General features: G+C 49.4%; 1 protein-coding gene across 1 annotated transcript in view; it reads left to right on the top strand.

The window, feature by feature from the left end:
• ITGBL1 (integrin subunit beta like 1) overlaps positions 1–23006 on the top strand; it is a 1057888-nt gene that overhangs the window by 828648 nt on the left and 206234 nt on the right. The window contains exon 8 of the mRNA XM_069205062.1: positions 4200–4316. Coding sequence (XP_069061163.1) covers positions 4200–4316 — 117 coding nt within the window. The remainder of the gene's footprint in view (positions 1–4199; positions 4317–23006) is intronic.

Genomic DNA, 23006 nt, shown 5'->3' with positions numbered 1-23006 from the left:
CATTACAGTCTGTTGTTAATATTTTATGAATAATATTATGATGTGTACTGGTAGCGTTATTAGTAGTCGTTGTCACATCAGTAGGAATAGGTTGCTTTTATAGGATCGGCAGTCTGAATAGTATTAGTAGTGCTATCATTAATTGTAACATCCTCATCTTCATTGACAGTGATAAAATGAAAACATATGTTCCTAATACTACTCTTATTACTCTTATCACTGCTAGTACTGTCTCTACTTCTGCTGCTACTACTACTAGGACTGTTAATACTACTATCCTACTATTACTAATAATAATAGAAAGGCTGAATGGATAAGAAGTTATAAGAGGATTTTCTTTGACCTTACTCCTCTTCCTGATCTGCTTCTCCTCACAGTACACTACTAAAATAGTACATCCCTTTATGTGGATAAATGGGCTTCCTCTACTGCAGAGTAGGGAAGTGGCAAAAATGGGAGCCAGCTCTAAGCCATCCCCCACCCTCCAGATGAAACTTCCTAATCCTGTTGTATGAGGTGGCACGTTGTGGTTTGCTGAGGCAGGGCCTAGCCAGGCAGAACCTACCACCCCCGTCAGGGTTGGGTGATTACGCTCACTGTTTACCCTGCATCCATCCGTGGGTAGCTTGGCACAGAACAGTCAGGCTTATCACAGAGGCAATGTGTAAAGCATTGGCATAGCACTATCACACAATAAATACACTGAGCATCACAAAAGAAACTTCACACAAGGTGTATGTGAATAAAGATTGAATGCACCCCACACATTAATTACCAACATGAACATTGTGTAAATCTGGCCATATATCATATTTAAAACTGTCACTAGCAGTCGTAGGCCCAGCTGTGTTAAAACAACACTAGCAGTATGTACACGTGAGAAAAAAAATACTTTCCCTCCCAGCATCCTCAGGCAGTGCCAACAGGCTATCAGCACAAGATCCACCCCAGTTATTTCCTCAGTTCAATGTCATACCATTCTAGGATGCACCCTGGTTCACAACGAAATCAGCAATGTGTACATACAGAGAACAACAGCACGTTTAAATAGTTCCATGACCTAGGCCACACCAGTAAAAACCAATGCCAACTTGACAGTCCTCAGACCAAGAAACTGGCAAAAGCCTCAATCTGCCAAACAGGGTGGGAGGGTCACTCTGGGACACACACTGTTCACAATGGCTCCCGGCCCAGCCAGGCGTTCCAAAATACAGATAGTTACCAAATCTGCAGTCGCGCGGATAGTGCCAGTTGTACATGAAGAGTTACCAAATCTGCACCTCCTTGGAATGAGGCACAATGTCTGATACACAATGACTTGAGTCGCACTGGACAAATCTAAACACACACGAAAAGTTACCAATGCCGTACCTCCCAGGAATGAGGCACCACCACGTCTGCTGCTCGATGACTTGAGTTGCACCAGACATGTCCGGTCCCACTCTGAAAGTTACTGATGTTGGGCCTCCCTGGAATGAGGAACATACCTGGTGTACAATGACTTGAATCACACCAGACAGATCTGATCACAAATGGAAAGTTACTACTGCTGTACCTCCCTGGATTGAGGCACAATGACTGGTGCACAATTACTTGAGTTGCACCAGACAGATCCGATCACACACAGAAAGTTACCACTGCAGTACCTCCCTTTAATGAGGCACAACATCTAGTGCGCAATGACCTGAGTCGCACCAGACAGTTCTGATCACACAGAAAATTATCTTTGCCTTACCTCCCTAGAATGATGCACAACAGCTAGTACCGATTACTTTAAGCCATATTAGACAGATCTGGTCACACACATACAGCGACGCAGGTTCAGTGGTGCAGCACGAGAGACAATGTGACACTATTCTGGGAACGCTCCACCTCTGAGGATCACAACCAGTGAATCGGACACCACACAAAATGAGCACGCAGTCAGGTATTGCACAAGAGAAATGCAGCACACTCGACAAAAGGCAGGCCACATGGGGTCCACTCACTTCCAACCAAATGATTATGCGTGACGTAGCCCTGAGATGAAGGGCCACATTTCTTGAATATGGGCAGTACTTTGAAGGCTCCACACCTGGTACATCCAGACTCCAGGCGCAATACTTAGTTCCATGCCTGCACCGCTGCTACCGGGTGACATCCAGCAGATGATGTGGGCACCTAAGAGGGCACCGCTCTCTAGATGACACAGGGAAAAAGTGTAGGTCCCTTGCGGGAACTCGTTGACGTCCCTGAGACCTCCACCGAGAACAGGGGGCAAGCCAACAAGCCCTTGAAGAGCACAATTCAGAGTGCCACACAGCAGCAATCAGGTTGTCCAGGCCAACCACTATGCAGGAAAAGTGTGCTGTCTCTTCCTAGGACAGTAATTACTCCCTGTGCGCAACAGGTTCTTCTAACAGTGTGCACCAGGTCCCTGCAAGTGTATCTCTACTTTTCTGCAGTGGTGCACCAGTAGTTATACTGTAGTGTGCCTTCGAAGTTGGGGGAGGTTCAAAGGGTTTCCCTTTGAACCACAGATGTCTCTCCTAAATTTCAGTCCTGTCTGCCATGGAGTTGTTGAATGCACATCTTAATCTTTAGTGTGGCCATGATCTGGCTCGGAGGGGCCAAGTGTCAGAACCTCTCCCTCCAATCTATCCAGCCAGGCTCAGAAATGGCAGAGGTTATCATTCCAATTGTGTGCACATGTTTTATAGCTGTCGCTAGGGAAGGCACAGATGTGCTCCTTCATCCCCCATTGTGGACTTGAGTCAAATTAAAAAGCACACAATGCGTTTTAGGGCAGAGAAATGTCCATTTTCTAGAAGTGTCATTTCTGCATAATTATTGACAAAACCAACGTTACTATAGAAAGGGTTTTGTCAAGACGAATCCAATGATAGTAAACAGCATGAGGGTGCTTTGCTGCAATCCTCTGTTGCTACTTTGTGTAATTTTAACACTTCTCCCATGTTAACCTGTGGGCAGAGCAGCTCTCCTATGCAGTGAAAACACACATGGGCATTCTTCACTCTCTGTGAATAAATGCCCTTGTGCACATACAAACCTACATTGGCAGGCTGTACACATGTTTAAAAGCACCAAAGGTGCAGGTGCACACACAGGCCTGGTAAGTCAGGCCAGTTGCATATTTAAAGCACCATAGTTGCTAGTGCGCACACTTAGGCCTGTGCCATATGTGGGAAGGCGTGCATGCACTTTCCGCTGTACTTACAGTGGGAAAAGAGTGCACAGGGCCTTAAGGCCACTGTGGGGGGGGGTGGGAATCAGCAAAACCTACCAGAAAAAGAAGAACAGTTTGGGGGAACACCACCTCAGTGTGTTAGGTCTAACACCTGTTTTGCCCCATGCCAAAACAAACGAGGCTACACCCACTGAATATCATAACCATATTGGTAAAAATGTCCTGCAGCTGTTTTGGAAATAGTGTGTTTCAGTGAATCTTTGGGTACATTTACAATGCAGTCATACACTGTAGTGCAGCAAACATATTTGTACTGGTGTGTTTCGTGAAATGGAGCGAGCTTGACAGCACCATATCTGCTAAGATGTAGCACTGGCGCACTTTAGGCTGACCTGTGCAATGCACACACCTTTGCACATAGGGTTGCCCAAATCGCCAACTTCGCTCTCTCCCAGGTTCAGGCACGGAAAGTATTGCCAATAAATATGTTATTTTGATCATGGATGTGTTCACTGAAAATATTTTCGATTATTTTCATTTTTCCAAAGAGATTGGAGAGTAGACATAAGCAAACAAAATTAGAATGACCAATTAATAGAACATCCTTCTCTGGGCAGCAAGTAATTTTGTGTTTATTCGCTGTAACAAAATGAAATAAAATAAAAGAACTATAAGCCCTATTACTGTTGTTCACCTCTAATGCTGTCTATCTGCTCGTCCTGGTGCTTCCATACTACTGCTGAGAGGATAAGTCAAAAGTAGGAGTAAAATTATTGTAATATAGTGTGGTCCAGAATCAAAAAGATACGTGACGGTTCCAGGTTTTGCTTTATACAATATGTTGTTGTCTAAAGGTTCACTTATACAGGACTGCTAAAGATGATTATGTCATTGACATGTGAACCCACTGCATTTGATATTTGTGATATACCTGTTTATTTCTGATCATGTTCAGAGTGTACCAACATCAGTCAGTAATGTTCTGACCTTTTTCATTCTTATCTTGTCTTAGGAAAATGTGAGTGCGGCCAGTGCACTTGCTTCCCACCAGGAGATAGCAGAGTCCATGGTAAAAACTGTGAATGCGATGACCGGCAGTGTGAAGATATCGAAGGAAAAATCTGTGGGGGTAAAAGTCTTCTTCATTGAAAAGAAGTATATTCTTGTAGAGCCAGCCACTAGGCAGCAGATTTGTTGTGCAAACCTGTACCATGAATTTAATTCTTGCAGAATGAAAAATGTTTGCATGTTTTTCATGCAATGCATGCTGTAGAATGCAGCACACATTGAAAGAGGAAAAACAGGGAGAAATAATGTTATTTCTCCCCATTGCGCCACTTTCACAGGAATCTGACACACTCTCAGACTTGTAAATCTGGGAATGCATCATATTCCTTTGGTTTCCATGGGTGTTGTGTGGGAACAAGCACAGCAATACCCCTGGAACGCCCATTTCACGCAATGTTGTGCGTGAAAGGGGTCCATATGTTCAAGGCCATGAAAAGCCATGCAAGGTGGCTTTGCATGGCCTTATAAGTATGGTCAGGCACACTGCGCCACAGGAGCGTCAAAAAATGACACTGAGGTGGCGCAGTGTGCCGCTTGGGTATCATAAATGAGGCCCTTATTGGTTATATTTTTCTTAAACTTGCCCTGAGTCACAGGAACACATTGCCCTTATAAATTAGGGTGAGAGGCACTGTTTTTATGTAAATTATATCCCCTTGTGGGTTGTATGACAATGCAACACATGCGTTTACAATCAATCAATCAATGTATTTGTAGAGTGCAGCTATTCACCTGTTAGAGTCTCAAGGTGCTGGGGTGGGGCAGAAGTGAAGATCAGAGGGGATCAGGTGAAGAGCCAAGTTTTGAGGTCCTTTCTCAATTGTGATAGAGTGGGAGATCATCTGAGGTGGATAGGAAAGGAGTTCCAGGTCTTGAAAGCATGGTAGGAGAAGGACCTTCCTCCTGCTGTGGCCTTCCGGACGTGTGGGACAATGGTGAGGGTGAGGTCGGCGAAGCGGAGTTGCCTGGTGGGCGTGTAGAAGTAGAGTCTTTGGTTGAGGTATTCTGGTCCGGCGTTGTGGAGGGCTTTGTATGTCAATGGCAATGCCTGCCTTTACCACACATAATTTACCATGCAATGCCTTTACTAAGCATTGTTTTTACCACACTTTTACCTTTACCACGCATGTCTTTACAATGCAAAATAAGTATATATAAGGTAAGTGAAACCCTTACCATCCTAAACCTTTACCCACTTGTAAACCCTAAAAACACCCTTACCACACAATACCTCTACCCACTCATAAACCGTAAAAACACTCTTACCACCCAATACCCTTCCCCTCCGGGAAACCATAAAAACACCTTTACCAACCTATACCTCTATCCACTGCTGAACCCTAAAAACACCATTACAACCCTATACCCTTAATCAGCCCTATACCTCAAAAACTGCACTCCCACCCTATACACTTATTTAACCTAAACATACCCTTACCACCTTATAGCCTTGCCACCCCAAGCCTTAAAAACACTCTCACCGCCCCATCCCCCAACCCCCTAAACCCTTAAAACACCCCTACCACTCAATACCCTTACCCACCCTAAAAATACCCTTTCCACCCTATAACCTTGCTCACCTAAACCCTAAAAACACCCTTACCTCACATTTCCCTAGCCCACCCCTAAACCCCCAAAATTTGTTTGTCACCCTATGTCCTTATCCATTCCTAAACCTTAAAAATACCCATACCACCTAATATCTTTATCCACCCATAAACCCTAAAAACATCAGTACTACCCAATACCCTTACCCACCCATGAACCCTAAATTCTATCTTTCTATCTATCTATCTATCTATCTATCTATCTATCTATCTATCTATCTATCTATCTATCAATCTATCTATCTACCTTACCTACTGGCGGTCACCAGCAGGTAGGTATAGTTAGGACCTAGTTTCCATAGGAAGATCATTTTTTGTTTTGTCAATAACGTTGGCACCACTTCACGAATCTTCATGAATTTTTCAAAACCTATACTACAATTAAATCTGCTGCTTTCTTGAAAGTTTCAGGGACATTATTTAAGCAGGGGCCAAGAAAAAGGGGAATCCCAAAATGCATTTTCCCCATGCATTTTCCCATAGGGATTTTGAACATGACTACAGCCCGAACCGCTAAACAGAATTACACCAAATTCGGCAGAAGCTAGATCTTAGTCCGGAAAGTGTGCTTTTTGTGATTTAGTTTAAATCCGTTCAGTAATTGCTGAGATATGAAAGGTTAAAAAATACAGCTATCTAAAGACGCGGAGGATCCGCAAATTTAACTGTCCCTGTGCTGATACCTGATTGGCTGCCAACACTTCAAGAAAGAAGTCTTGCCATTCCTTTGGGACTTGGTTTCAGCCGAGTCCCACAAAAAACATAAAAAGAAAAAGAAAAGGGGCATGGTATGGATACCCTGAGCCCCAAGCCTTGGTTTAAAAAGCATTAAAAAAAAAAAAAGAATATTAGAAAAATCCGCGGATGGATCAGCAGATTTTTCAGATTTTTTTTTTAAAAAGCAGGGTCTCTTGAGATCCTCTTTTATGTGGTCCCCAGGGGGGCCAAGTCCGAGAGCATTGGGGGCTGACCAAGTAAATTTAGATGCCAGGTCCCTGTGGCAGAAAACTGCGCACACAGGCCCTGCACTAGCAGGCCTGAGACAGGTTTGAAAATCTACTTCAGTGGGTGGCGCAAGCAGCGCTGCAGGCCCACTAGTAGCATTTAATTTACAGGCCTTGGGTATAGAGATACCACTGTACAAGCGACTTACAGGTAAATTAAGCCCATCATACCAACTCTAAATGGGAGAGCACCTGCACTTTAGCACTGGTCAGCAGTGATAAAGTGTTCAGAGTCCTAGAGCCAACAGTGAGAGGTCAGAAAAAATAGGATGAACTAGGCAAAAAGTCAGGGGGTGAACCTGCCATAAGGGCCAGGTCCAACAGCCCCCCTCCTAGGGCTTATAATAGCCCCAGGGAGAACCACCTCCTGGGGGTAAGGTAGAAAAGTATGCAGTTGGGCCGCAGACTTCCTGCCCCCCAGGGACCACCACCTCCCTGTGGCAAAGTGCAATTAAAATTGTAGGGGGGTCCTGTGGACCCACCTGGCCCCAGTTGCTGCCACCTCCCTGGAGCTGTTTGCATTATATGCTGAGGGACCACCATCTCTTTGGGGCTCAAATAAAATAATGTAGGGGTCCAACCCCGGGGGCCACTACCTCCCCGGGGGATAAAGTATACATTGGAGGGGAGCCATGCGCCCCCGTGGAGCCATTGATCGCCCTGGAGACCACTACCCCCTAGTGTCGGCTCCAACTACTTCCTGAGGTGCCCACCCTAGGGAGATAGCTGTTTGTTTTATGGGAGCTGAGAGCTCCAACCAAGCAAAAGCAAACATAGCTCATCTCTCTGCCAGCGGGAGCTGTCAAACATCTCCTGCTTGCAGAAAGCAGAGTTTTCATTAAGGGTGCGCGGGGAGCTCCATACCGCTGGCTAAGCTAACGGAGTTCTAGAACTCCACGCTCTGCTAGGAGTGTGGAATAAGCCCAAAAACTCTGCTAGACCCGCCCGCAGCGCCCACTGCTGCAGGGTACACTGGAGCACAGAGGGAGGCAGCTGCTACAAGGGGAGACTTGTCGCCGTCGGACAACGAGGAGAGGAGGACATCCGGGAAGACCCAGGTAAGTCTTAGGTGGTCATTCCAACCTCGGCGGTAAAATGCGCTTACCGCCAGACAGAAGACTGCCATAACACCGCTGCGGTCGCGGTAAACCGCCACGGTCATTCTGACCCACAACAGGCAAACCGCCAAAATACCATCCACAAAAGTCCGCCACACCAAAGGTCAGCGATAAACTGGCGATGACCAAACCTCCACCGCACGCCAACAGAAATACACCCATGCCATTACGACCCACGAATCCACGCGGCGGTCTTTTAACCGCGGTATTCTATTGGCGGTACACACCGCCGCGGTCGAAATACACATACTCGTACAAAACACTACCACATTGGCCAATTCGAAATACACACACCTGATAGACATACACACACCACTCCCACACACCCAATACAATATAAAACACACACCCACATCACCCACAAACTTCCACTCCTAGAGATTCGTGAACACGCACTGAGAAAAGACATCCGAGCACCCAGACGCCCAATTCACTGTCACCCTGCAATATTAGCACGCACTTCACACAACACAACAATACACATCACCACACTTAGCACCACACAATCCATCCCACACATCACCCACACCACCCCATGGCACCTCAAAGACACCCCAGGTGATGAACTCAGGGTCATGGTGGAGGAAATTGTACGAGTAGAGCCCCAGCTGTTCGGGACACAGGTGCAGCACACCACCATTGCCAGGAAGATGGAGCTATGGAGCAGAATAGTCGACAGGGTCAACGCTGTGGGATAGCACCCAAGAAATAGGAACAACATCAGGAAGAGGTGGAACGACCTACGGGGGAAGATGCGTTCCATGGTATCAAGGCACAACATCGCGGTACAGCGGACTGGCAGCGGACCCCCACCTCCTCCCCCAGAATTTACAACACGGGAGGAGCAAGTCTTGAACATCCTGCATCCTGAGGGCCTCGCAGGAGTCGGTGGAGGAATGGACTCTGGTAAGTCTCATCTTCACTACTTCATCCCCCCCACCCCACCTGCATGCCAACTCATACCCCCACCCTCACCCCCACCCCATCACAACTACCCCTTGCAAATGTCTCACCATCACAACCCACCCATCCCAAAACTTAGCCCTGCATGCGGCCCCAAAGCATGGACACCCATCACCAAAGCATGCCCAATGCACATACCCATCACCCCCCCCCCCCAAAACACCGTCACAACAGCCCCCACAAAGGAATGCCAGCACTGGGGTACACGGGCACCCACCCATTGCACGCCATTGGCACACACAGAAGCAATAACCATACTTTTATACCCCTGCAGGACCCGAACGCCAGGTCACCGCACAGGAGGGTCCACAAATGTCCACTCCACCCCCAGAAGAGGCCCACAGTGATGACAGCAGCTCTGTCTCCCTGGATCTAGATGACCAGCCCGGTCCATCGGGGACCTCGGGACAGTCGGTTCCCCTCAGACAGTCACAGGCCACAGCAGACCTTCCCCCCTGCACAGCACCCACCCAGCGGGCCCATACCCCTGTCCCCAGGACACGTCAATCAGCGGTGTGTCCACCACTACAGGGAACCCAGGTTAACCCACCACCCCAATAACAACAGGGACCTGGGGGCAGTGGTAGTGGGCACACGGTCCAGGGGACAGAGGCCCAGGGAAACAGGGGAACTGGGAGGGCTGCTGTGCGACAGGAGGGGGACAGGCCAAGGGAACCCACTCTCCACGAGGCCCTCTCCTCCATCATGGGAGCATACCACCGCTCCCAGGAGACGATGGCGACGGTCCTGGCCAGGTTTCAGGAAATTCAGCTTCTGCAGGAGCAACAGTATATGGGGTTCAGGGAGGAACTAAGAAACATCAGTTCCGCCATGGGTACCATCGTAGTGGCCCTGAATGAGTTAATCACCACATTGCGGAACACTGTGGCACCTCAAAGGGCCCCTGTCACTAGCATGGACCAAGAACTGGCTACCACCTCCGCCGGCGCTAGTGGACAGGAAGCCCCGACACAAGACCAACAGGCCACCAGAACCCCACCCCCTGCAGAAGGAGAACCACCCCGCAAGCGGGCCCTGAGATCCAGGAAGAAGACAGATTAACATGTCAAGACCCCCGCCAGCAACGGATATCGCCCTGATTGTCATCCCACTGTCCCACATTGTCACCCTGTCCAACTTTAAACTACCCCTGCTCCACTTTTCACAGGCATTTGGACAATGCACCTGTGATACTGATAGTCTGGACTCTGCCATGGACAATCCTCCACCATCACCCCTCACCGATTTGCAACCACCCATCCAAATTAGAGCACTTGAATAAACACACTTATTGCACATAAACAATCTGGAGTCTGTCTGTGATTTTAACAAATGTATTAGACATGACAGTGCCAAAATGTTTATTCACATTGTGATGCCAACAAACCGCTGTCACACAGCTGTAGTCCATGGGGAAACAAAGCAGATGTCACACAGTGGGGCCCACAGCTCTGAAATTGGAAGGGAAAGTCACAACACTGTTACCATACACTGGGGGAAAAAGTCAGACAGTAGAGAGGTAGGAGTCTTTAGGTAAATGTAATATGCCGGTGTCTACTCTTACCTGTGTGTCATTGAAAATACTGCTCTATTACTGTGTTCCTGTTGTCTATGTCGTCCTCTTCGGCTTCCTCCTCTTCACTCTCCACAGGCTCCACAGCTGCTACAACACCACCATCTGGACCATCCTCCTACAGAAAAGGCACCTGGCGTCGCAAAGCCAGGTTGTGAAGCATACAGCAGGCCACGATGATCTGGCACACCTTCTTTGGTGAGTACATTAGGGATCCACCTGTCATATGGAGGCACCTGAACCTGGCCTTCAGGAGGCCAAATGTGTGTTCGATCACCCTCCTAGTCCGCCCATGGGCCTCATTGTAGCGTTCCTCCGCCCTGGTCCTGGGATTCCTCACTGGGGTCAGTAGCCAGGACAGGTTGGGGTAACCAGAGTCCCCTAATAGCCACACCCGGTGCCTCTGGAGTTGACCCATCACATACGGGATGCTGCTATTCCGCAGGATGTAGGCGTCATGCACTGACCCAGGGAACTTGGCATTAACATGGGGGATGTACTGGTCAGCCAAACACACCATCTGTACATTCATGGAATGATAACTTTTCCTGTTCCTGTACACCTGTTCACTCCTGCTGGGGGTACCAAAGCCACATGTGTCCCATCAATGGCACCTATGAAGTTGGGGATATGTCCAAGGGCATAGAAATCACCCTTCACTGTAGGCAAATCCCCCACCTCAGGGAACATGATGTAGCTCCGCATGTGTTTGAGCAGGGCAGACAACACTCTGGACAACACCTTGGAAAACATGGGCTGGGACATCCCTGATGCTATGGCCACTGTTGTTTGAAATGACCCACTTGCTAAGAAATGGAGTACTGACAGCACCTGCACTAGAGGGGGGATCCCTGTGGTTTGGCGGATGGGTGACATCAGGTCTGCCTCCAGCTGGGCACACAGTTCATGTATAGTGGCTCGGTCAAGCCTTTATGTCAGAATGACATGTCATTCCTCCATTGTCGACAGGTCCACCAGCGGTCTGTACACGGGAAGATTCCTCCATCTCCTCGCATGTCCCAGCGGACGGTGCCTAGGAAGGACAACAGCGAGCACAGAGTCAATCAACCCCCAGGTACGTTCCCACAGCTTGCACACAACACGATTCACTATGCATTGAATGGTTTGTATGAGTGTTGAGGAAAGGCCTAGGTATGTGTGACGCAATAGAAATTAAGCCATGTGGGCCCTTGAAATGGCGGCTGCCTGACCTGTGAAGTGTGACAATGGGATGTGAGGTCGATGCGCCGGCGTGGCACACCGTGGCGGTAGGCGGTCGAAGACCGCGGCGCAAAGCTGCATTGGTTAACATTGAAGCCTATGGGTTTCACGAGCCAATGACGATGTGTGCCGGCGGTCACGGTACGCACTGCCACGGTACGCACCGCCGCGGGCATGACCGCCATTTTCTATCAGCTTAATCACTCGATACCTGATCTTTCACAGGAGAGGACCTACACTGCAAGTGCTGCTGTGACCTCGGTCTGGAAGAGACAATGGCTGCTGCGACTGGGGAAAGGGCCCCTGCCTTCACTTCTGAAGAATCGGAGAAACTCGTGGATGGGGTCCTCGCCCAGTATGCGCTACTCTACGGTCCTCCAGACCAACAGGTAAGTACACTGGGACCATGCTTTGTGGCCAATGCCTGGGTTGAGTCGGGTGGATGAAAGATGGTGGGGAGGGGAGCGATTGAAGCATGCATCAGACAACAGATGAGAGCATGTGCTACATGGCAAGGGTGGGGATGGGGGGCCACTCACATCGAGCATGCAGAAGGTGATGACAATTTTTCTCTCCCTGTACATGTCACATAGGTCAGCGCCCACCAGAAAGTCGCGATTTGGCGTGCCATCGCCAAGGACGTCCGGACCCTGGGGGTCCACAACAGACGGGGCACCCACTGCCAGAAGAGGTGGGAGGACATCCGACACGGGAGCAGGAAGACGGCGGAGGCTCTGCTGGGGATGGCCTCCCAACGTAGGAGGGGTGCCAGTCCTCAATTGACCCCCCTGATGTCCCGGATCCTGGCGGTGGCCTACCTCGATTTGGATGGGCGCGTGAGGACATCACAGCAGACACAAGGGGGTGAGTACAAATACATTCTGCTGACTTTGCGCGCAGTGGAGGTGTCTGGGTGGTGGAGGAGGGCTGTGGGTATCCCTAGGCCAGGGCGATTTCTGTAGGCTAGGCCCCTCCGTAAGGCATGGCCCTGTGCCCCCGCCCCCCACCTCTGTAGGGTGCAAAGTACAGGTATCCATGGCCCTGTGTCATCTATTTGTGCAGTTGTCGTCCATAGGCTTGTAGGCCATGTCCCACGGATTGCGTAGTGGAGCCCAAGTGCGCGGCATAGTGCAGGGTGCTTCTGTGTCTGTCTTGTCCGCCAACGGTAGCAGTAATCCATGCACTCAACATGTCTTTATTTCTCCTCCCCCCCTTTTTTGTGGTCTTCCTGTTCATGTGTGCATTAGCATAATCAGGCGGAGGAGAAGTGGCATCGGAGCACGAGGGAGCTGCATCCCACATGGCCCTGGAGGGCCTTGCAACGGACTCTGAGCACACCAGTGGGACGGAGGGCAAGGGGAGCTCCACAGTGGGGACTCGTGCTGATGTCAGTGGCAGCGACTCGTCCTCTGAAGGGAGCTCCCTTGTGGTGGCGGCAACATCCGTGCCCCCCGCAACAACAGGTACAGACACCACCCAGCGCACCAGCACCGCCCTCCCAGCAGCCCCTCAGCGTTTGCCCAGTGCCCGCTCCCCCAGGAAGGGGGGCATCTCCTTCGCCCCAGGCACCTCAGGCCCTGCCCCTGTCACCCCTGCTGCCCTCAGTGAGGAGGTCATTGACCTCCTGAGGACCATCATTGTTGGGCAGTCTACCCTTTTGAATGCCATCCAGGGTGTAGAAAGGGAGGTGCACCGGAGTAATGCATACCTGGAGGGCATTCATTCGGGTCAGGCTGCCCATCAGCGATCGTTCAACGCTCTGGCCTCAGCTCTGACGGCAGCAATTGTCCCTGTCTCTAGCCTCCCCCCTCCAACTTCCTCCACCCAGACCCAATCCCCTGTACCTCTGCCTATCCCAGACACACCTACAGACCAGCCTGCACACACCTCAACACCCAAGGGAAGCTCATCCAGACATAAGCACCACACATCACACAAGCATTCACACAAGCAACATCCATATGCAGACACAGCAACACCCACTGCCTCCACTGTGTCCCCCTCCTCCTCGTCTCCCTCCTCCCTCCCTGTGACGTCTCCACTCACACTTGCATGCACAACATCTTCAGCCACTACGTCCATCACCAGCACACCCACCAGAACACTCCGCACACGTGCAGTCACCACCCCCACTACCATATACACGTCCCCTGTGTCCTCTCCCAGTGTGTCTGTCACCCCCTCTTCCAAACCACACAAACGCAGGCAGCCACCCACCCAACAGCCATCCACCTCACGACAGCCTCCAGCCCAAGCACCTGCACCCAAAGACACCAGACTTCACACTCCTACAACCACATCCTCTTCCTCCACTCCCATACCCACTACACCTAGCCGTCCCTCTCTTTCCAAATTGATTTTCCTTTCCAAACTTGACCTCTTTCCAACAACTCCCCACCCCGTCCATCTCATAAGACTGCAATCAGCACCTCAGCCACCACCAAACCAGGACCGATCAAGACTGTTGTCCGAGGACTGTGGAGTCCCCCACCCTCAAGGGCAACTAGTTCTGCTAGGAGCCAAGGCACGGCCAGCCCACCCCCGGAAAAACACCCAAAGATTACCAGTGCTCGGCGCGAGAGGCCAAGGACACCAGGGACCAAAATCCCTACCCTGGCTCCGGCTGGAAGTGGGGTGCCACCTGGCACACCGCCAAAGGTGGGAAAGGGCCACAGACGACCAGGGAAGGGTGGGAAGGGCAGCACTCCCGACAAGTCCGGCAGCAGGCCAGCTGCCCAGGAGGGCCCCACCAGCCCCATCCCAGGTGTGCAGGAGGACACCCAGAGGCCCGGTACGGCAGCCCAGGAGGGCCCCGCAAGCCAACAGATAGATGGGCAGGAAGGCCCCGCCAGCCACATGTCAGGTGGCAAGTGACATCCATGCCTGGGCCGGAACCGCTGCACTGGACACTCATCTCAAGCACCGCTGAACTGTGCCCTTCATCTCAAGCACCGCTGCACTGGGCCCTTCATCTCAAGCACCGCTGAACTGGGCCCTTCATCTCAAGCACCGCTGAACAGGGCCCTTCATCTCAAGCCCCGCTCCGCTGGGCACCGCCGTCTCAAGCACCGCTGAACAGGGCACCGCCGTCTCAAGCACCGCTGAACTGGGCCCTTCATCTCAAGCACCGCTCCGCTGGGCACCGCCGTCTCAAGCACCGCTGAACAGGGCACCGCCGTCTCAAGCACCGCTGAACTGGGCCCTTCATCTCAAGCACCGCTGCACTGGGCCCTTCATCTCAAGCACCGCTGAACTGGGCCCTTCATCTCAAGCACCGCTGAACTGGGCCCTTCATCTCAAGCACCGCTGACCCATTGGCGGAAGGGGCAGTGCCGCATCTGTGTCGGGCAGGGCTGCACGAAGCACTCTGGGCACCAGTCCTCCTCCAGAACCAGTGGACACTGTCATCCACTTGAGAGACTGTGACTTTGCACTCCCCAGGATGTAACAGTGGGCAAACCACCCACTGTAGAGACTTGAGAGACTGTGGCTTTGCACTCCCCAGGATGGTACAGTGGGCAAGCCACCCACTGCATGGACTTGAGAGACTGTGGCTTTGCACTCCCCAGGATGGTACAGTGGGCAAGCCACCCACTGTATGGACTTGAGAGACTGTGGCTTTGCACTCCCCAGGATGGTACAGTGGGCAAACCACCCACTGTATGGACTTGAGAGACTGTGGCTTTGCACTCCCCAGGATGGGACAGTGGCCATGGAGGCCCCTCTTGGATCTGGCGTTGTGTACTCATGTGGCTGAGGTGCCCCCCTTCACTTCCCCCTGAGGTGCCGGTAGTTTTTCTATCTGATGCCCCTGCAGTGTTCTCTCCGTTGGTGTCAGGTATCCTGTGTGGGCCTTGCCCATGTGATTTGGGCCCAGTGGTCCACGGAAAATGACTGCTAAAAGTATCAGACTTTTAATATTTATGTATATATTAGTTTTAAATGTGTGATATTTTTATATGACAATAATACAATATATTTGACTGTTTATGATCACTTCATTTTGTCTTTGCATTCTTCCGGGGGGCTTGGGGGTTGTAACAGTGATGTATTGCTATGCATTGATGTGTGTGTTGTAGTGGGTGAGGGTGGTGGTGGGTGTGTAGCGTATGTGTGCCCGTAATATTTTCTCCTCCCCCCTCCCCTGTGTCGTAGGTGCAGTACTCACCGTAGTCTTCTGCGCCGGCGTTCGTGCTCCTGGTAGAGGAGCAGGAATACAATAGCTGGTAGGATGTGTAGTTCGGGTTCCATGCTGTCCAGATTCCTCGTGGGGTGTATGGAGGTGAGCGTTTTCCGTTTTAAATGTCTGTTTCCGCCGTGTTTTTATCGGCGGGGCTACCGCCCCGGAAAAGGTGGCGGATTGGTGGGTTGTGATAGGGTGGGCGGTACATTGACTCCCGCCTGTCTGTTGGCGGTGACCGCCGCGCTGTTTGTTTGTCTCGCCGTGGCGGTCGGAGTGTTAATGTGGCGGTCTCTGTTGGCGGTTTCCGCCAGGGTGAGAATTCCATTTTTTTAACCGCCAGCCTGTTGGCGGGTTAGCCGCCGCTTTAACACCGACCACCAGGGTTGGAATGACCCCCTTAGTCTCTTTTATCATTGGTACACTGGTGTACAAACAAGGACAGAAACTGAAGCTTTCGCTGCCTACGGCCTTGGCTTGAATTCAGACCAGGGCCGTAGGCAGTGAAAGCTGCCGTTTCAGGCCTCTTGTGCATCAGCCTGTCCAGTGTGCCCTCCACACAGGGCAGGTCGGTGCACAACAAGACTGGCAGCTTTTGCTGCCTACAGCCTTGGCCTGAATTCAGACCAGGACCGTAGGCAGTGAGAGAAAGCTTCTGTTCAGGCCTCTTGTGGACCGGCCTGTCCCGTGTGCAGTGCGCACGGGACAGGCCGGTGCACAAGAGGCCTGAAATAGCAGGTTTAACTGCCTACGGCTCTCCTGAATGTGCCCAATCTCTGAAGCGTTAAGCAGGGTTGGGCCTGGCTGACCAGGCCTGACCCTGCTTAGTGCTTCCGAGATCGGGCACATTCAGGACTCCGTGACTCACGAAACTCTGCCGAGGCAGAATTCCATAGAGATTTTTTTCAACTCCATGAAATTCAATGGATTCAGACTCAGTGAACTCCTCCCAGGCCTAATTTTCATTTGTTTCCCTGCATGCAAATATGAGTGCAGGGAAACAGATGAAAACATTGCTCCCACAAGCAGGGAGCTGCTATTTAAAGCAACTCCCTGCTTGCGGGAGCAATGCTGGCTCTCATAGGATTCAGAAGCCGTCTGGGACTGCAGGGGCCTTGAGGTACCCCCCATGGTCCCAATTTTTTATTCAAAAACCCACTAATTTTCAAGATGGAACAGCAGGTCTGCAGTTCCACTTTGAAATGTATCTGCTGAAGACGGATGAGGATCAATGACATTGGCTAAGTTACAGACACACAGGGGCATATTTATACTTTTTCACACAAAACTGCTCTAACACAGTTTTGGGTGAAAAAGTATCCCACTGGCTTGAACCATTCCAAGACGCCGGCCGGGCATCATATTTATGGAATGGTGGTAGCCAGCGGTAAGGCCCGACTAGTGTCATAAAAAAGGATGCTAGGCAGGTGGGTGAGGAGTAGGGAGAACAGGAGGTTGTGCATCGAAAGATGACGCTAGGATGGGCAGAGGCATAAAAAATGCCTCTAACCAGACTAGCGTCATTTTTTGACATAAAACCCCCATGGACATGACTCCTGTCTTAGTAAAAACAGGAGTCATGCCCACCACCCTAATGGCCATGCCCAGGGGACATATGTTGGTGGGCCCAAGTTAGGCCCCCTATGGCACTTTGCATAAAATGTAAAAATACTTACCTGTGCTTACCTTACTTACCTGGGATGGGGTCCCACCATCCTCTGGCGTCCCTCTGGTGTGAGTGTGGGTGTCTCTGGGGCTAGGAAAGGGCACCTGTGGGCCAATTCCATGGTCTCTGACCATGGAAATAGGCCCAGAAATCCCCTAACACCTGCCCAGGCATTAAATAATGACGTTAAGCAAGCTTAGCACAATTATTTAAGGCCCCCTCACCCCCTGTGCATCATTTTAGCTTGGGGGAATAAATATGGCATTAAGGCCAATATCGTCATTTTTTGCACAGGAACGCCTGCCTTGCATCTCATTGACGCAAGGTAGTTTCCCGCAAGTAAAAAATTCTGTTAACTCAAAAACGTTGGCGCTTGATGGGTCTAGCGCCAAAGTATAAATTTGGAGTTAGCTTTGCGGCAAAGTTGCATAAAAAAAATTAGGCAAATTTGGCGCAAAGCAAGTACAAATATGGGGGACAAAGTCACTGACATTTTCCTCACTATTCTTCACGCAGCTGTAGCATAGGAGATGCACTACACATTTACTCAAGGATAAAGCACTCACTAATGAGCCAGTAGAAAATATTGCAATTGGGTAGACATTTTGCATAAAATGGTAGCCTTTTCATGGATAAATATGCATGGCAGGACTCATTCTGGCACAATACTCGTTTTACAGAAAGTAAACCTCAGCAGCAAGCACTTACAGATACAAAAAAAGCAGGTGCTCACTTTGAAGCGCTACTTCTGTAAAGTACTAATCAGTCTGACTTTGTGCGCAAGGCCAAGGCAAAGCAAGTGTGTTTTCTCTGCATTTCCACCTTGAAAAAATATCTGTAATGCTTGATGGAGGTGTATGCATCCTTGTCTTTTTGAAGCACAATATCTCATGAAGTGACTGTGATGAGTGGGTTCTTTCTTATCATATGCTGCCAAGACCCATCCTCGCCGTGTACAGTCTTTGGCCATGTGTGGCGTAGGCTTTGGTGATTATAGGTTACTTGGGATAACTCTAGCTATAGCAGGTGAATGTCTATGGATTTTGTACATTTAAAATGTGAACTTAACTATAACATCCCTGTAACATTTGTTTTTTTATGTGAGCATGTATATATATATATATATATGTATATATAAATATATACATATATATATATATATATATATACACATATATATCCTTGAGACTTTCCAAAAAAAATCTCTTTTTTGCCTAGTTTGTACCATGGCAAGTTGCGAAATGATCCATCAGGTGGAGGAAAAAAGGAGAGTCTTAAAATGCAAAATCCCCAAAATCCCCATGCATTTCCATAGACTTCTCTATGATCCACAACTGCAAACTGCTGAATGGAAATACACCAAATATGGCAGGAAGCTACATCTTGGTCCACAGATTATGCTTTCTGTGCTTTGGTGTAAATCCATTCAGTAGTTTTCGAGAAATTAGGTTTCAAAAATATTTGTAGATCTGAATGGATGAGTCTGTGAGATTCTCTCAAAAGTCTTGCAGGAGCACTAGGTTTACAATAGAGGATTCTGATTGGCCCAGGGGGCTTTGTTGCCCCTTGGGCCATCTCACCCCTGTGTGAGTCACACTCCTGCGGAGTGAATGTTCTGATTGGCTGCCAGCAACATTTTTCTAATGCAGGGCTCAAAGACTTAGGCCCTTATTACGAGTCTGGTGCTCTGTGACCGTCAGACTCGTGGTGGCAGTCGGCCCGCAACCAAAGCATCGGTCCGGCCTCCATTTCATGACCATAGTGGAGCCCCATGGTCTGACCACTGACCCCCGTCAGTCGACAGCCTGGTGGTGCCGGTGATCCTAATCCGCCAGGGCTTACGAGTCCCCTCTCTGTGGGCTTTTGCATGGCGGTTCCACTGCCATACGTAGGCTGGCAGAGATGAGGTGCCGGGGCCCCACGTGGGCCCCTGCACTGCCCATGCACTTGGCATGGGCACTGCAGGGGCCCCCATGGACAGCCCGATCACCTTTTTCACTGCCTGAATTACAGGCAGTGAAAAGCACGAGAGGTGCTGTTGCACCCAACACACCGCAACATTGCCACAAGCTCAATTACAAGCTGGCATCAATATTGTGGGATGGTTCCCGCTGGGCCAGGGGGAAACTCATAATAGGGCCAGTGGGTTGAAAACAGGAGTTGTGGATTTATTGTCCTAAAGAGTTCTCCAAATGAGGCCCTTAGTCTCCTGACCTGAACATTTAAAAAAATATATATATAAGGGGGCAGGGTAGTTACTCCCTGCCCAATAGGCTACATGGGGGAGCTCAGAGGGACTCCCCCTGGTGCCAAAAAAATAAATCAGCAAAAAAAAAAAAAATGATAGCTGCCATTATTTACATGTATATGAAGAGGTGGGCATCAGAAGTCCCCCCTCTGCAGCCCATTTAAGTCACCAGGCATATTTAAGGAGAGGGGGTGCACACCACCCTCTCCAAGCCAATTTTGTTCTCAGGGGCCCTATCCTCCCACGGTCCAATCTATATTTAAGGGAAGGGGATGCACGGCCCCTCTCCCCGAGCCCTTTCAGCCTCAGGGACCCCATCACCAAGGACCCAAAGTATTTTTAGAGTGAGAGGGCATGCAGCCCACCTCCTTGAGCTGCTTTTGACCCAGGGGACCCCATCCCCCAGGTACTCCATCCCCTGGGCCCCAAGTACTTTTTTAAAAACTGGGTGCCACAACATGATCCCAGTGAACATGTCATGTGTGATATAATATTTGAGCAGTGCATGGAGGGGCCAAAAGTTTTAGTTGGCTTCTACAGTTAGCATTAATTTTGTCACTGACATACATATGTGTATATATATAGATATATTTATTTATATGTTTATATGTGTATGTGTGTGTACCTGAATTGTACTTATTGTTTGTTATAAAGACATGCTTGTTATAGTAAAGGCATGAGGGGTAATGGAAATGTATGGTAAAGGCATTGCGTGGTAAAGGATGCGTGGTAAAGGCACTTCATTGATAAAGACAGCGTTGTAAATGCTGTCTCACATTCTGTTGTGTATTTATTATCTATATTGTACTTACGATTTTATGACGCAATTATCAATTTTTATTAGCTATTAGTTCTTTTGTGAATATTTTAACGATTGAATGAAGCAACTGATTGACTGAGTATTCTCATAGTAGTACTTAGCATGCTCGCAGATGTTTTGTGAAATGGCTCCTTTGCTCGTTCTTTTTCTTCCCTAATTTCCCATTTCCTAGCTTCTTTTCTATCCTTCTCTTTCATATTTTTCTTCCTTTGTGCTTTTCTCTCTTGCTGTGGGTCACAGTCTGATGATGAAAATTAAGCCCCAGTTCCCAAAAATGACTGTCGGTGCCAACCACAAACAACCACTGGCATAAAATAAGCACAGAATGGGTCAGCACTTAATCCAACTGAAGCTGCTTGTCAGTGAAGAGTTGAGTCACTGGTCAGCAATGGCACTTTTTTTTCCTTTCTTCAGTTTTACTTAAATCTGAAAATATATGTAATACGGATTTCCTATGAAAAACGTTGGAACTGTGGGTCGTGGTTGTTTTGTATTTCTACGGCACCTGAGCTGTGAAACAAGATAAGCACGTTGACGATCTTTCCAGCTTAGAATGCATGTGCTTCTAAAACAGGCAAGCAAGTTCCATGAAATTATTCAGGATAAATATTTGAGCTGGATTTTAATAAGAGCTCATCACATGTGCTAGAGTAGAAATCTGGATTAGACTCCCATGGAATTCATACCTGGGCCGTAGGCAGTGAAAGCTGCCGTTTCAGGCCTCTTGTGCATCGGCCTGTCCAGTGTGCCCTCCACACAGGGCAGGTCGGTGCACAACAAGACTGGCAGCTTTTGCTGCCTACAGCCTTGGCCTGAATTCAGGCCAGGACCGTAGGCAGTGAGAGAAAGCTTCTGTTCAGGCCTCTTGTGGACCGGCCTGTCCCGTGTGCAGTGCGCACGGGACAGGCCGGTGCACAAGAGGCCTGAAATAGCAGGTTTAACTGCCTACGGCTCTCCTGAATGTGCCCAATCTCTGAAGCGTTAAGCAGGGTTGGGCCTGGGTGACCAGGCCTGACCCTGCTTAGTGCTTCAGAGATCGGGCACATTCAGGACTCTGTGGCTCACGAAACTCTGCCGAGGCAGAATACCATAGAGATTTTTTTCAACTCCATGAAATTCAATGGATTCAGACTCAGTGAACTCCTCCCAGGCCTAATTTTCATTTGTTTCCCTGCATGCAAATATGAGTGCAGGGAAACAGATGAAAACATTGCTCCCACAAGCAGGGAGCTGCTATTTAAAGCAGCTCCCTGCTTGCGGGAGCAATCCTGGCTCTCATAGGATTCAGAAGCCGTCTGGCACTGCAGGGGCCTTGAGGTACCCCCCCATGGTCCCAATTTTTTTTTCAAAAACCCACTAATTTTCAAGATGGAACAGCAGGTCTGCAGTTCCACTTTGAAATGTATCTGCTGAAGACGGATGAGGATCAATGACATTGGCTAAGTTACAGACACACAGGGGCATATTTATACTTTTTCACACAAAACTGCGCTAACACAGTTTTGGGTGAAAAAGTATCCCACTGGCTTGCACCATTCCAAGACTCTGGCCGGGCATCATATTTATGCAATGGTGGTAGCCAGCGGTAAGGCCCGACTAGTGTCATAAAAAAGGATGCTAGGCAGGTGGGTGAGGAGTAGGGAGAACAGGAGGTTGTGAGTCGAAAGATGACGCTAGGATGGGCAGAGGCATAAAAAATGCCTCTAACCAGACTAGCGTCATTTTTTGACATAAAACCCCCATGGACATGACTCCTGTCTTAGTAAAAACAGGAGTCATGCCCACCACCCTAATGGCCATGCCCAGGGGACATATGTTGGTGGGCCCAAGTTAGGCCCCCCATGGCACTTTGCATAAAATGTAAAAATACTTACCTGTGCTTACCTTACTTACCTGGGATGGGGTCCCACCATCCTCTGGCGTCCCTCTGGTGTGAGTGTGGGTGTCTGTGGGGCTAGGAAAGGGCACCTGTGGGCCCATTCCATGGTCTCTGACCATGGAAATAGGCCCAGAAATCCCCTAACACCTGCCCAGGCATTACATAATGACGTTAAGCAAGCTTAGCACAATTATTTAAGGCCCCCTCACCCCCTGTGCATCATTTTAGCTTGGGGGGATAAATATGGCATTAACGCCAATATCGTCATTTTTTGCACAGGAACGCCTGCCTTGCATCTCATTGACGCAAAGTAGTTTCCCGCAAGTAAAAAAATATTTTAACTCAAAAACGTTGGTGCTTGATAGGTCTAGCGCCAGAGTATAAATTTGGAGTTAGCATTGCGCCAAAGTTGCGTAAAAAAAATTATGCAACTTTGGCGCAAAGCAAGTATAAATATGGGGGACAAAGTCAC

This window comes from Pleurodeles waltl, chromosome 8 (genome assembly GCF_031143425.1).
Source record: "Pleurodeles waltl isolate 20211129_DDA chromosome 8, aPleWal1.hap1.20221129, whole genome shotgun sequence".
In the NCBI taxonomy this organism is placed as follows: domain Eukaryota; kingdom Metazoa; phylum Chordata; class Amphibia; order Caudata; family Salamandridae; genus Pleurodeles; species Pleurodeles waltl.
This window is presented reverse-complemented; position numbering and strand designations above follow the sequence as displayed.